The sequence below is a fragment of the Typha latifolia genome, chromosome 5 (genome assembly GCF_019914945.1).
Source record: "Typha latifolia isolate L0001 chromosome 5, TyphaL0001v2, whole genome shotgun sequence".
NCBI classification, from domain to species: Eukaryota; Viridiplantae; Streptophyta; class Magnoliopsida; order Poales; family Typhaceae; genus Typha; species Typha latifolia.
In genome coordinates this window covers 3,336,261-3,352,458 of record NC_133090.1, presented here as the reverse complement: position 1 = coordinate 3,352,458, position 16,198 = coordinate 3,336,261, and the positions used below count along the sequence as shown (strand labels likewise).

At 32.7% G+C, this 16,198-nt stretch overlaps 1 protein-coding gene across 1 annotated transcript; it reads right to left on the bottom strand.

Annotated features, from left to right (window-relative positions):
• Window positions 1-4,883: 4,883 nt before the first annotated feature.
• On the bottom strand, window positions 4,884-8,799 carry LOC140788172 (protein CUP-SHAPED COTYLEDON 3-like). The gene is made up of 3 exons (XM_073137322.1): window positions 8,204-8,799; window positions 7,062-7,327; window positions 4,884-5,501 (listed from the first exon to the last, which is right to left on the bottom strand). The coding sequence occupies exons 1-3, from the start codon at window positions 8,370-8,372 to the stop codon at window positions 5,067-5,069; spliced, it is 870 nt and encodes a 289-aa protein (XP_072993423.1). The 5' UTR covers window positions 8,373-8,799; the 3' UTR covers window positions 4,884-5,066.
• Window positions 8,800-16,198: the final 7,399 nt, after the last annotated feature.

Sequence of the window (16,198 nt, the reverse complement as noted above, 5' to 3'; positions counted from 1 at the left end):
CCACCCTCAAACTAATGGCCAAATAGTAGTAGTTAATCTTAGTCTTGGGAATCTTTAAAGGCATCTTATGGGCCATATATAATAGATAGTAGAATCATTTTACTATAGTTTAATTTACATATAATAACTCTATCAATTAAGTCTATAGGCATGAGTCTATTTGAGGTTGTTAATGGTTTTAAAGCTCGTAAAGTTTTAGTTCTCCCTATTTCACCTCATTCTAGAGTTTACAAGTTTGTAGAAAAATTTACATATCATATTCATTCTTCATATCAAGAGATTAGCAAGTAAATTGAAACTAATAAAATTCAATATAAAGTGCCGACCAATTTGCATATAAGTGCTAAGAAATTTCATGTTAGAGACTACATACCTCATAATCATAATTTAAATATTATTCAGTGACTAATCTCCATACTCAATGTTCATGCCCACTTAAAACAATATATGTGATGCCTGATACTCCCCCTCAAACTTAACGATCTTAAATATTGGCCAATATAAATAAATGTACCAAATATAGACTAGGACAGAAAGAACCCACAAAGAGCACCAATCAAAAGGGCTTCACAAGACGAAGCTTCCTAGACTAGTATAACAACGACATGAGATCGCTAACCAGCCAACCTTTCGACGAGGCCAAAATACAAAAATAGTGAATATGAAAAACTACCTAAGCCACAAAACTGAATTAATTCAAGAAGGAAAAAAAGACTCACCATCGATTTGAAAAAAAGTGTCAACTAGCTTTGACGGCGCTCTAATGACAACTTCGGTGAGCTGAGAAGAAAGAGGGAACAAAGCAGATACGAGGAAATAAGAGGAAAAAAAAAACAAAGAAAAAATGAGAGAATACTTTGATATGTTCTTATAAAAAGGTTAATAAATAATTTGATATTTTGTGGTTGTTTACTTTTCTTGTTGGTGGATTTGGACAGTTTGTTAGTAGATTGCATGAGTTATGTTACTTTGTTCTTCGCTAGATATTATTTCCTACATCAAGCAATTTATCAATCCTTCTTGATAGTGGATACCAGTTACATAACTTTATTACTGCTATGTTAGAATACAAAATATATAAATTATCATTCTCGAACACTATAAGTTGTTAACCAAACAATGAATCATATTAATCAGAATTTAAATACAGCTAAGACAAATTAGATATCTGTGTAAAATAAAAGCAGATTTTTATAAGACAAATTAGTGGATATCCCATTACATTAGGCATATTACAGTTCTTAAATAAGTTTGCTAAATGATCAAACTACATCTAATTTCAGTATATATATAGCAAATATATAATTATGTCTCTTTATATTTCTATTATTATATTTTACATAATTACCACTAAAAAAATTGCCACTATTTTTTAAAATATCATAATTGCCTTCAAATTTTTTACTCTTTTATACTTCATTCTTGCTACTTTTTTATGCAATATTCATAAAGTATTTCTAACAAATAGTTATTTAAAATTAACAAATGTGTACAAATAACTAAAATAGTCTTCTTTTTAAAGTTTAGAGTGTGAAAATATTTATCATTGATTGTTTTTTTCTTATGAAAAATACGTTTTTATTTTAAGTTAACTTCATTTTACCTCCCTTTGATTTGGTTTAATTGTACAAAATTCCTTACGTATTTTTAACTTAAGTTCTTAACCGTGCAACATTTTTTTTCATCATATTTTACCAGTTTAACAATAAATTTGAAGATCCCCATTAGAGATAAATTTGTGAATGATTAGATAATTTTCTCAATATATCAAAAATAATGTTAATTAAATTTATGATGATAAAAATATAATAAGAATTATTTTTTATTTTTTAAAATCTAATTAATATTATTTTAAATATGTTGGAAAGCTTATTCAATCACCTTCAATTTCTCTTTTTATTTCTTATGTTACAACATCTCTGGAAGCACTAGATAGATTTAGAATATTTTGAGCAATTTATATAAAAGTAAAACGGCTTCGTATAATTTAAATTTTGTTTTAATAACAATTAGATACATTTAATTGGCAGTATAGTAATCTTAAAATAGTTAAATAATTTTAATGGTAATCATAGTGACAATTACATTATGTTTAAAAGTTCTGAGTGAAAATTATGTAAATAGCTCTTCAAATTATTAGTAAAAAAAAATCATATCCTACGTTTACCACAAAAAAAAAAAAAAAAAAAAAAAACTAATATCCTTATAGTGACTTGTAGATGTATGTCTAAATATTTCCCTGCGAGCAAGATAATATTCAAATGGTTAATATGACTCGAATTATATAAGTATTTTTTAGTTCGAATCTTAGAGGCACTGATTTAATTGAGATGCAGTTAAGTTAATTCTCACTTCTCTTAAGAGAAACATCCATATATTTCGCTATGACGATTGAGCCCAAGAACGATTCTGGGTGTGGCCCATTTCAACAATCCCAATTTTGTTTGGTTGCACGTAAACACTTATTAGTTTTTCCTCCGAATCTTGGTCTCAGTCCTAACAGACTAACACACACCACCTACTTGAGAAGACTATTCTACCTTTCTCCCACAACTTTTTCTCATTGGTCTAAAAAGGTTGTTTGTAGATCGAGATGAAAGGAATCTGGGCCAAAGAGACGTGCTGTTCTAATCTATTTTGTCCTCCACTTTTACCTTCTTTCCGCGTGGTCCAATACAAAGGACTTATAATACCGGTAGTATTGTTCAACAACCTTAAGCTCTTTTCACTTGTGGAATAAGAATGAATTTATTTTAATATAAGTCTTTTTATTCTGGCATAACAAGTTAATAATCACTTAGCTCTATACTAGTACAGTAATACATACATTTGTCTTTTCTCCTCTTCGATCACTTGCTCTCTTAATTTTATATCACATTAAGTATAATTATTATATATTATACTAGTATACAAGTAAACACTAAAATAGCTTATACTAGTATAAGTTTTGTCACTCTAGTATAAAAAATTAGAATAATTATTATATTAGTATCGACCTTGTTTCATAAATAAAATTAGAATAACAATGAATAGGAGAACAGAGAAAGTATAGCTTGATCACCTAATTTAGATGGCTCTTATATGGACAACCAACACCTAATTATTACGGGTGTCCTAGGAGACTCCTCATAGGTTAGAATATTCTTTTCCAACGATGAAAATTCAGAAAGACATTATTAAATTATTATAACTCTAAAATGAAGGGCTATTGGAAAGAAGACGAAAAGATCTTCAATTTTAATTTCTGAAAGATTCCCCAAAATTTTAACTTCAATTTTAATCTTTCGGATCAAAGTTATCCAATATGGCATTGGAGCATATATATATATATATATATATATATATATATATATATATTGTAGAGGTCATGAATTCATACTTTTCTAGTCCTATTTCCTATGAACTATTCTGACATTGTGTGACCACCTATATCGTTAAATATGAAGTACACTTTGGTATTGATTTCCTAATTATTATGCAATAATATGATAAATGTAAAAGGTTATGAACTTAACTTTATGCCCTTTTGCTCTTGTTGGAGCAATGTCTCCTAAAGGTAGCATAGGATACTTACATGCAGAGGTTGCGTGTTACACACAACTTGTGTCGTTCAATCATAATGGGACCATATATATAATATATGCACACAGTAGTCCCACAAGGCCTACAGCGCATTACTGATTCAGTTTCAAACTTGACCACATTCCAAGCCACTCATCTTTATCCAGCTGTAGGATAGATTTCATCTTATCACCCTCTTTTCACCACCATTGATGTGGTAGTAATCTAAGATGTTATGTTCGAATGCCGTCATGTTAGCATTTATTTTGCAAGTTAAGTGGATTTGGTGGATCCAAAAGACAATGAGTATAAGATGATTAATTTAGACACAGTCATCTTTTTAAGCATGCTCACGGATTAAAATCCAAAGTCCAAGAGATTGCTAATTGATATCTAATCTTCATAACAAACAAAAAGATTGACAAAAAGATAATGTTCTTTAAGAAAGGAATCAATCAACTACTGTAGTGGCCCTGGAAAGACTGTTGCATCTTGGCATTTATCTGCCAGATGACAAGTATATACTTTAATTCTTGGAAAATAACAGAAACAATCTACTTATTGAACTTTATTCTGAAAAGTTGACAACCTTAGATTGGAAGGATAAATATGGTGACAAGTTTCTGATATTCTATCTTTATATCAATTATTCTCAGTTATTTTTCCTTGAAACAAGATCTTATAGTATCTTTGTCGGATCTCATAAGATGAAAAACCAACTAAAAGAATCAAAACAATGCAGAAGATGGGTGAAAGGAATATGTCCTAAGATCGCAGTGTCCTACTCCTCCACTGGATCTGCATGCATGTGTTTAAGATACTGAAGCCAGGGTAACAATGGAGTGACCCCTTTACAAGGACTACTGGACTAGTATTAATTAACAAAGAGTGGTCCTATAAAAGGTTAATATTGATATGCACATATTTATTTATATATTTAATAGGAAGAATGCAACATTACTTGACTTAAATTATTGTATTTGTTATGATGATCAGATACGGAACGAACAAGTAACATGTGGAGAAGGGTACTAGAGCACATGCAATAAGTTCCATTGTAACCTCAAAGGTGGCAAAGATGAATCCTGCCTCATGTATACAATTGATGCACATACTTTTCAAGAGAGTACACCACACTATGCAAATATATATATATATAAACATATATTACTATTCTTCTGAAATATTAATATGATGAAAGTACTAAACTCTCCAATTGATCCCTAACCCTAATGAAGTATCAGGTTGATGGTTGTAGATGTGTAGAATATATATATATATATATATATATATATATATATATATATCCAGAAAAAGAAGAATTAGTATATGAATTTCAACCCTCTTTACTGCTACTACTCTTGTGAAACTTTTCCAAAATAAAGTGTAATAGGTAAAAATAATAACAAAACAACCTTTACCAACTAAAAATTTACATAACTTGACAATTGCAATCACACCTTCTAAACACAAATTAATAGATAGGTCAGGATGAAATGCATGTATTAGAACAATAGCTGGTCTCTTTCAGCTTGCAACCTCACATCTACCATATCTGGTATTCCTCCTCCAACCAAGTCATTGCCTTCTAAACCCAGGTCTAACAGCAAGCTAAAATCATCTACTCCACTTCTTGATCCCATTGCCGACAGGGCTGCGTTGCTCACATCCTCTGGGAAATCTTGGAAGTTATAGTGCAATGCTGCGAAATTAAGGAAGGTGTTGGAGCTGTTGCAATCCGGACGAGGGCTACTAGGGAACGATGAACCCATTAGATCAAGGAACCCATCTTGCACGGGGAGGTCAGTTGGAGGAGGTGAGGACTCCAAACGCGAAGATGAGGAATAGCCGTTGGTGTTGTTGTCCTGCTCATCTTCCAGGTAGTAACCCGTCGAATCGCATTTCTTCTTGTGAAAAACCCTACATAGCACCCAGTCCTCCTGCCAGAGCAATGAAGTCATGCAATTAGGAGGAAGTTCAGCTACTATAATGTAACTTGATAGTGATGAATAGGCTTAGGCCTCTCTCTTACTCTCTCTCTCTCTCTCTCTCTCTCTCTCTCTCTCTCTCTCTCTCTCTCTCTCTCTCTCTCTCTCTCTCTAAGAAGAAGAAGAAAAGAAAAACTTGATAGTGATAAGATATTAATTGCTATATATATATTTGTATGTATATATCTTAATATATCTTAGAACACTTGAATTTCACAACTATGGTTCTGAATAGGAACAGCAGTGGAATTACCAAGACTGTTAGTAATAATATATAATAATAATAACAATAACAACAGCAGAGATAATATATATTGATAATAATAATTGTTGTTATTATTTAGGAAAAAAAATATTTTGCACCTCCCTTTTTCATTTGTTATCATTTACAAAACTTAAATTATTTGTATGCTCCATTCGACTCTTTATTTTCTTTTATTGCTTTTTTTAGTAGAGATTTTCTATTATTGCTCAAAACCACCATCTGTAACACAATAGAGAAAAGTCAAAATATTATATTATATTTTTAAATATAAAAAGGTTAAATACTAAATATACTCACTTCATGGTCTTTTAAGAGTATCCTAAACTCGAAAGCGCAGGTCTAAATGGTAATATTAATTTTATAAATAATATTGATGATGATAATAATAAGTGTTAATGACACCGAATGTTGCCATCATCATCCAAGCCTTTTGCCGACAACATTAGGGGAATCGAAGCCTGATTCAGATGAGAAGGCTCCAAAAGGATTGACAAATTTTATGGCTGATTGTCAACCTAAGGACGTCCTCTAAATGCTGGTGGCAATCTTTTGCATTCAAACAGAAGAGGACTTAACAAAAGAAAGTATAAAGAAAGAAAGAAAGGTACAAAGCCATTGGTGAGTAGAATAGTCTCATGGAATCTAGCTAGGAAGAACCCCTCTAGAATGTTACATATTGATGAGTATAATCTTGGCAACAGTGATCCGTTTTCATCAAGAAGGTACGTTGATAATAATAATCATGTTTAATAATAATGGTCATGATATTCGTAACGTCATCTTCGATTATACATGTCAAGAGAATATTACTTCAATTCAACGAGTTCCTTTTCCCTTTTCACGAAAGCAAAACCTCTCTAGGCTTCTATTGAACATTTTGTGGTAGGAGTACCTACTAGAGTAGTGAGTAAAAAGTGAAGCGATGATAAAAAGTGACAGTGATGACGAAGATAATGATAAGTTCATCATGAATAACACTGGAAATAACAAGAGCACTGCTGTGTGGAAACAATGTTTTTCTTTTTCTTTTTCTTTTGTGCTGTTGGATGATCGAAAAGGAAATTTCTGTTTACAAATAGTTCACCCCATAAAAGTTTTAAGCCTTGAACTAGCTAGTTCCAGTACTTAATTATTAGAATCATGATATAGTATGTGCCGAACTTAAAAATGTTTTGTAACACATAATTTTGATGAATTTTTTATATCAAGATCGAAAATAAAAATAAAAGTTGGTGTAGTAGAAGTACCTTAGGGGAGTGTGTGGGATTTTCCAGTCGGAACTCATGCATCACCCAACTGGTCTTTATACCATTTGGAGCTCTTCCCCGGTAGAAGACGAGTGTCTTCCTCATTCCAACAATCATATGGCTCTTAGGGTTGTATATTGTACGGTCTTTCCCTGTAGCCTTCCAATACCCAGACTTCGTTGCCCTATTGGTGCGTAAACCTGTGGCGTATTTGCGATCTCGGAAGCTGAAGAAGTACCATTCATTTGTGCTGAGCTTGGCTACCTCTGCGACCATTCAAAGAATTCAATCAGATTTTATGGATAAAAATTTGATGAAGTATTGTAGCTGCATTAGTATATATTAATGCAACAGTAACAGTAGAAACCAACAAGAAATAGGTTAGTTATAGGAAAGGATGATGTGATGTGCACCTGTGACAGTGTCACTAACTGATAAGTAGAGCAAGTTGTTCTATTAAGTAGATTAAATTGCTACGCAAATTGACAAGAGATGACATATTGTAGAGCTTCAGTAGTGCACAAAGAAATATTATAGTACTGCTTCATGCTTCTGATTTCAGCAAAGCTATATGATAAGTTAACGCGGTTACGGTACTTAAATTATTCCATAGGAAAAGTAAAATAATTGCAAGAGAGAGCGAATTAATTTTCTACTATCTTCTAAAAGGCAACAAAGGATCATGATGAGTAGTACTCTAAGAAAATGTTTAGTGCAGTAAGTACTGATGACACATCCCAATCAATTAAACAAGTTAATTCCTCATGCTAATTTGTCATAGCATCATTAATTTGCATCATTTACTTAGATACCTCTATATAAACATATAATTGTGTTAATATATTCCACGGAATATAAATATCAATAATTAGAGTAATTTATCCCAATATGCTTTATTCTATAGTTGCTTATGCCCACCTACCAAAATATTAGATACACCATAAATGGACGTTGTTTCAAGTGATGATATCTGCACAAGTTTCATTCGATGGATAAAGTTATATATTACATTATTGTGTTATACTCTATCAGAACCTGCAATTAAAGTTAATAATGAAATGAAATATGAAGAAGAGGAACAAGAAAGAGTCGAACTAAGATCAGAATAACTGCAAGAAGACATGAGAAGAATATTCTTGAACCTGGCAGCTCCCATGGCTCGCGAGTGTGCAAATCCACCTCCACCATAGTACAAACTGAGACTCTTTCATTAGCCACCTTCTTGAGGAGATAGTGGCATACCAGCTCTTCGTCACTCGGATAGAATCTAAACCCTGGTGGAAGAGTAGATTCAATATCCCTCAACCCCATGTCTTCCAGATAAACAGATAAATATATATATATATATATATATATATATAGAGAGAGAGAGAGAGAGAGAGAGAGAGAGAGAGATGTATATAGAGGAGAATTAAGCTTTATTCTTTAGGTGGTGTAAGGATAGACAAGTGTATATATAGAGAGAGAGAGAGAGAGAGAGAAAAGGGAAGGAACAAGCTTGATATCCTAAAGAATTGGAGCTAGTGATGTAGGTATCTCTTGATAGCTTCCCTCGCCATTAAAAATCATAATAGATCCCTGTCATCCCGGCGAAGATGGCGTATACATCCGTCGTAATCTTGGAGAAGATGCTAGGGTAGCTCTAGCTAATCCTTGTGCAACAAGAACTTTAGAGGGAAGATCCATGCTCACAAGAAATCTCTCAGAAAGGGTAGATAGGGAGTCCCCACTTTGATGTGTATCTAAAGAAATAATTATGTCTATTTAAGGCTAATTAGATCTACGAAAAGAACAAGGGGTATAAGTGTCGCTAGGTAGAGATGACGTTCTGAGATCCCTACACACGAGTTGCGTTTAATTAAATGTGGAACGAGGTGTAATTTATCCACGAAGACACCACCATGTAATGAGCTTTATTCTGTTTCACTTTAATCGAGGGCTGCTAGATTTATAGTACCTCGGAAGAGAAAGTAAAGCAGCTAATTTGATTCTGATGTACAATCTATGTATCAAGGAGGGTTTATCAATTTCTTTTTTTATCTATGGCTTTATGATTAATCTATGAATTTATAATTGATCCACAAATTGTTTTAATTTTTTTCTTTAATAATTTGGTCGCCAACCGTCGACCGGTTATAATAGTGCTTCCTTCAATCTACCCTAAGATAGGGGAAATGAGATGTGGAAAACATTGGAGGGTAAATAATTTGGTAACATGTGCATGAATACTCTCTCTTGATGAGTTGGCATAGTAGAGAACAAGTGGATAATGATACGAGGAGTGTAGTCCCAGAACGAGACAATTATGCTTCAAATAATGGAGGACAAGTCTTTGGTGAATTGTCAAAAATGACACTGTTTTTGAACAAAGCTCACCTAATTTTATTTCATGGTCTTTTGGCATATGCTGTACTCGATCTATGAGAGTGAAAACCAAATCATGTATGCATATATATGAAAAGAATTTTGACGAAATGCAAAAATATTTTGTAATTACTGCGAACATCAACTGACGGCTCCAATCAGGCCCATAATTGAATGGATACAATTATAGTTAGTATAATCATTATACTTGCACGCATTCAACTATCCGCTCAAATTAACTCTAAAGATATCAGTTTACACCACATCTCAATCTCAATCTCAATCTCAGTCCCAAACTCAATTCAACCAAGCTGCTTAGCTTTGGTGGGAATACAAAATTTATTTCTCTGCTCGTAATCAGAAAACGCATGCTAATCATTACTAACGGTAGCGTATTTTAGTTATTTCCAGTAATTGTGATTAAGTTCTTTATGTGACACGGCAACCTCGGAAGGTGTCCAATCTCAATAATGGTGCAAATCAAAAGACGACAATGCCCATTTCGAAATGGTTACAAGGGCAATTTGGCGATCGACGACGTGATCATTAATTAATGGCTGTCGTGTCTTAATATGTGCCCTTCCAAGACGAAGCTATACAGAAACCACACAGATTTTATCACATGAAGCTCATGAAAGCATCATCCCCGATGCTTGAAAACAGTGGGTTACCATCACCATTATTAAGTGATCGAGCTTGTAATTATCTTTCTTCTCTGCACAGATTTTGGTTGGCTTCTTGTGGGAAGAGTGACGGCTCCATACTCTTCTTCCTTCTTTCTTTCCAGCAATCAGCATGATTCATTATTTGAGAAAGTGAAATGTGGTACCTCACAGGAATTCCAGGTCGTCAGTTTAGGCATCATTATTGTAATCATTTTGATCATTTTCTACATATTTTGAGCAACTGTTTGGTAGATAGGAAGTTTCTTGATGTTACTCCAATGATACAGACGCCATTGTGTTGTTATGCCTAAAATCAAATCCCTCTTTCATTTGTATTAACCTTTGTACCCTTCTTTTCTTTCTTTTTTAGTATATTGTTCATTATTAATTCCTTGTATTTCTCTAAAGTTTTTGTTAAAAGTTATCTTTTGGGATAGGCGAACAAGTCAAATTCATGAGATGCTCTATATATATATATATTTATAAGTAAATTATAAATAATTCTCTTGTAGTTATGACTAAAGTTAAACCATTCTTCTGATAAAATTAAAATATTCTTCTCAATTTTAATTTTTATTACTTTGCCCTAATATGGTTTAGACAAATCTAAACCGTCAACTTTTTCATCTAAACTAAAAAAGAAACTAGGAATTACCATAATACTTTTATAGTGTCAATAATCTCATTGTTTGAGTAAATATAAATTTTCTACCTGAATTTTTAAGATGATTGAACTTTTATGTTCCATGATTATATATTTACAGGGAGGTACATTATGATAATTAGATATTAACTAAGAGTTTATGTTTGTAGTCTTAGATTGGGGAAGATAGAACAAGTTGAAAGTATTTTTCGTTATAAATTTAAAGAATAGGATAGGGTGAATAAATTTAATAAAAGGAGAAAGAAAATTATGATATTTTAATATATATTTTGGTGGGAACATTCTCTTCAAATTTTTAAATTTTTTTTGTTGTACTTTCTCGATTATCTTATATGAACAAATTAACCGTTCACATTAATCTAAACCCTATGAGCTAGAGCAAAATGATACAATGAAAATTTAGGAGGACAGTTTGATTTAAACATATGGGGCAATTTGTAATTTATCTTTTCTATATATATTATGTACTTGGGGAGTCCTGGGGAAGGAGGGGTTGTGCTTCAAGAGAATTGAACTTGGAGCATGAAATTTATGGCACCCAATACTTTACCATTGACAGCAATTTTAAATGAAATATTTTCCATTATGTTACCTACAACTATAAGGATAAGTGAATAAAAGAAGTTTGCTCTTCATGGGCAAATAACTTCAAATTTTTCTAAGCAAAGAATCATAGTACCACAACGAAAAAAATAAAATAACAATGCTGCTGATCATATGTCATCTTCTAGGTCTATCTCTGATTATTGAACCTCATGTGACACAATACGATCCTACTTTGTGAAACGTTGATTAAGAGACATGACGGGACTTGTATCTGTGCTACGTGGAAATTTAGATGTTTAAATAGATATATACAAGGAACATATGCTACTACTGCTACATGAAACATTACAAGGTTGTCTTGGTTTATTTCCACAAGTGAAAAACTCCTAATATATAGCCTATTGTATGTCTCTAGTGGTATAAATCCATTAATTCCGTTTTCTTTTCTTTTTTATGAGTTAATTACTACTATGTCTAAGTCTAATAAAATTTTAGTTGGACAGTCGACAACACTCACGAATAGTATGTGTCGACTTTTACGTATGAGTTGCTGTCTGTGCCATATACGGACACATTTTGATGGTCCAAATGGAGTTAGAATATCGTACATTAACCTCCACTAGCTTTCTTTTTTCTTTCTGAGAAAAGTTTGTAGACATTATATTACGATTCAAAGACAAAGTTTACATCTAAAGGCAGATCAGTCAAGACAATAGTACATTTTTAATAGTAGGCTAGACTGGCGAATAGATTCTCCGATGACCACTCCAAAATGAAGCTTTGCTGTATTTGGGAAAATTAAGAATCAACGTTGCTGTAATTCCATATATATATTTCTATGTGGTACACTCTTGCTTTCATCGCCATAACATTACAAAGTAATGGTACCACTAATAATTCCTAGCTAGATAATAATGTGATACTTACCTGATATTTTGGATTAAAAAAAATTATAAATAACTAATAGAATGGGTTTTTTTTTAATATTTTTATAGTTAAAGAGTTAATATGTCATAGAAAAAATAAACGAGAAGATCCATGTAGTCCTAATTATCCCCAAAATCAATTGGGGGCATTCTTTATAACAACATTTTTAAAGGGTGGTTTTACCAGTCCAAAAATTAAAAAAAAAAAGAAGAAGAAATGAGTTGCCCAGACAATATAGCAAAACATTTTTACAGTTATAAAATGCTAGCTATTTGATTGCGAAATGAGAGAAAATAAAAAGAATCAGAATAAATCAAGGACTTATTATGGGATAAGGGATGGTGGTATCTTAATTTTTATTTTGGTGTTTGGTTAAAAAAAATATATAAATATAATGATGCATTAGATAAAAACTAAGAGAGAAGAATAGTGTTTGGTTATAATAGCTAGTTGGAATAACAAATAAAAATAATTAAATTAACATTAATTCTTACCCTTTCCTTAGTTTAATGTAGATAGATATTTATAAAAAAAAACTTATTATATTATCTATTCTTAGTTAGTTTTGAAATTCTACCTAAAAAGTAATATGGTTGAATTCATAATAATTTACACAGTATAGATACCATCACAGATGAACATCTTATGAACATCCCATATTAAAATATTTTCGTCATAAATATGTTACAAAATACTATTAAATATATTATAGTCTTATAATATTACAATATTCAACATAGATATGATGTTCAAAATATGGCACAATACATCATGCCTCATAAATAGTACATAAATGAAAGAAATTTGAGAGCGATAAATTTGTCATTCAACAAAGCAGGTAACTCACATCTCTCTCTTTTCTTATGACAACTAAAAGCTGTCGTAAAAAAAAATTCTAATAATAGAATTTATCACATTTTTTTATGTGTTTTTAGGGAAGATTTTTTAAAAAATTAACCTACATTCTAGACTTTTTATGATTCAAACTTTACCTTATAATTTTTCTTATAAAAACACCTATATTTTACCAAAAATATATTTTTTTTAAAAAGCCTCCGAATACTTTTAACTCACATTAACCGAACAGAACGAAAATATTTTATTTTATTTAAATAATTATTTAAGATTCTTTCTATAGAATAAGATGACGAGGGTAACTTTGAAATTTTAAAAATATTAATTTTAATAAAACGGAATATTCTGTTTAACTTAGAGGCTTTTTAAAATATTTTTAGTAAAAGCCAATAATATAGGGTTATTTCTTGCAAACTTCCCACTTTTTAAAAAAATAAAAATAAAAATAAAAGGAGTTTTATTCCAACAACACCCCATGTATGATTGAGTATATCCCATGTTGCCATACGAGAATGGAAGAAGAATAATAATAAGAGAAGTTGGCAGGAACTGTAGTGAAGTAGTAGTAGTAGTAGTAGTAGTATCACAGAGAAGTAGGAGAGAGAGAGAGCGTCCCCACTCCCCTCTCCTTTCTCCTTTCTCCTTTCTCCTTTCTCCCCTCTCCCCTCTCCCCACTGCGTAGCTTATCCCAGAAGCAGATGCGGATCGATGCATGCTCAAAGTAATATTCCAATTGAATGGTTGTCATCCATCTTCATCTCATTCGATCTCCAAAGACAAGGATGTGTCACACTGCTTCCCCTACCAACTTAGGGCCTTGGATGTTAGCACTTAGGGCCTGCTTGATGGCTTGGGAAGGTGGGAAATGGTTGTCTACAAGTATCGTTAAGGCCAGATGCTGACCAGATTCTTGAAAGTGAAGCATGGCCACGATGACACCAATAATTAGAGAAAGACAAACTAAACAGTTGGATTAACTTCTCGGGATCGATGAGGAGATCTATCTATCTATCTATCTATCTATCTATCTATCTATCCCCCATTCCCCATGCATATGTGGGAGGTCACGGGGTGAGCCCACCGATGGCTGAGCTAGCTAGCTGCCGCATGCCTAGGATCGATCAGCGCACAGAAAACTTCAATTTTTTCTTTTCTTTTGCTTTGGTTCAGTAATTAAGACGCTAGCAAAGAGACCACAAAGCTAGAGATGGGCAGGAGGAGGACGACAAATGACAACGAAAGTTTAAAAAAAAAGCCCGAAAGTACTTCACATCGATCGGTTTTGGGAACATTTCGAACTCGACAATGATCGATGAGGTCTCCATGTTAAATCTAATGCGTGCTTATTGTTAATGGTGAAGTATACATAGAAAGGGTTTAAATAATTTAGGCAAGGGATATATATATCGATGAACCCAAAATTGAGGAATCTAGAATTTGGATAAGGATTTGGTATCATTCCCGTTTCCAGTCTCAACTCTTGCACACTTCCTTGTCATGAGAAGAAGGATCGATACAGACAGGTAGTGTACTCATCTCGCTCATGCGTCATTAATGAGTAGGATTAGGCTTACACATCATAAGAAGTAAAGATAAATCGAACAGTTAAACTATCTTTGGAGCTAATTAAGACGCAAAACAAAACAATTCATTCTGAGGTCAATAAGGATACATCAACAGTTTGCAAGTATCAAAATCATCAACAGTTCATTAAAATTTTCTTACTTTCACCTAGAAAGAAAATTAATTATCTCCAAGCTAAGATAAAAGTACATAAGCCATGCATAAGCTTTTTGCATCTAGATTGTTCTTCCTATCGTTAACTATACTATTAAGGATGTCATGTGATCTAACAAGGACAAGCGTAATCAATTATTATTCCCCTCCACATGCATATCTAGACGATCTCAAGAAATTACAATGACTGGCCTGAAAACCCAAAACCTCAATCATTGGGAGGCAATCAATCATATACGTACGACGGAGATCAGAAGAGGGTACTAAATCTTTTGCTGAGAGAGAAACAGAAGGATTATGTTAGGCCACGAGCACTAGATATTGCTTGATGCAATCTTCATTATATTCTTTTCGCCTTAGTGAAAGTACTTGCACTCAGTTACACTGGCCAACACAGCGGCAACTATAAATGCACAAAAAGAAAGTTACCTGCAACCTGCTATTCAAGAGATTCAGATTCACGCAGCAAATACAAAGCCATCACAGTGATTAAGTCTTATTCCATTTCCCTCCTAATCCCATTGGATGGGGACCAATATTGTAATAAATGCACAAAGCTTCCCTTGCCACGTCTAAACCAATAAATCACTTTATAAAGATTCTCCTTTCAAATCATTCTTAATTCCAGAGCTCACAAACTGTAATTAAGCCATTAAATAGAACAGAGAATGGTGGAGGAAAATGACCAAGTTTAGTTCCTAGTTGGTATCCTCCCAAAAGGCTATGAGAAGGAGATGATGTTGAAAAGAGATGCAGAATGCATGGGTGGGCCTTGCAGTTGGAGAGGGCTGGCCCAATGTTTTTCCAGCCCATTTTATCAAACAATAATAATAATAATCTAGCAATCAGGAAGTGAGATTGGTTGTTCTTTCTCATCAAAAACTCAAATTTGGTTGATGTCAGGACGTGTCACAAAGTAAACGAAGTGCTCATGGATCAGCCAATGAATGCTGACTTGCTATCAAATACTATGTAGGTTTTGAGTAATTTTTTATTTTTTATTTCCACTACCGACCCAAATTTTCTTCTAATTATCTGATTTTCTCACTACTGTTCTGACATAGGATCTTTAAGTTTTTGATATAATTAAAAAAATGTTAAAAGAACAAAATGGTATAATGTTTGCTTTTCTCCATAAACTAAAACTAAAACAGAATTTCTGAACCTAATATAAAGCGATAGGATAACTCCCTAGTAAGGTCAAACGGATAAAGAACAGTAGTTCACTATTATGTCCATGTCTAAGAAAAGGATTTTTGAATCTCTTATATATGGAAAGGGGTACAAAATTCCAAAACATCAGAAAGTTGCATGATATTGATATCATCCTCAAGTTGTCAGGATATATTGCCGCCAAAAAACAACTGCAAGATTGAATC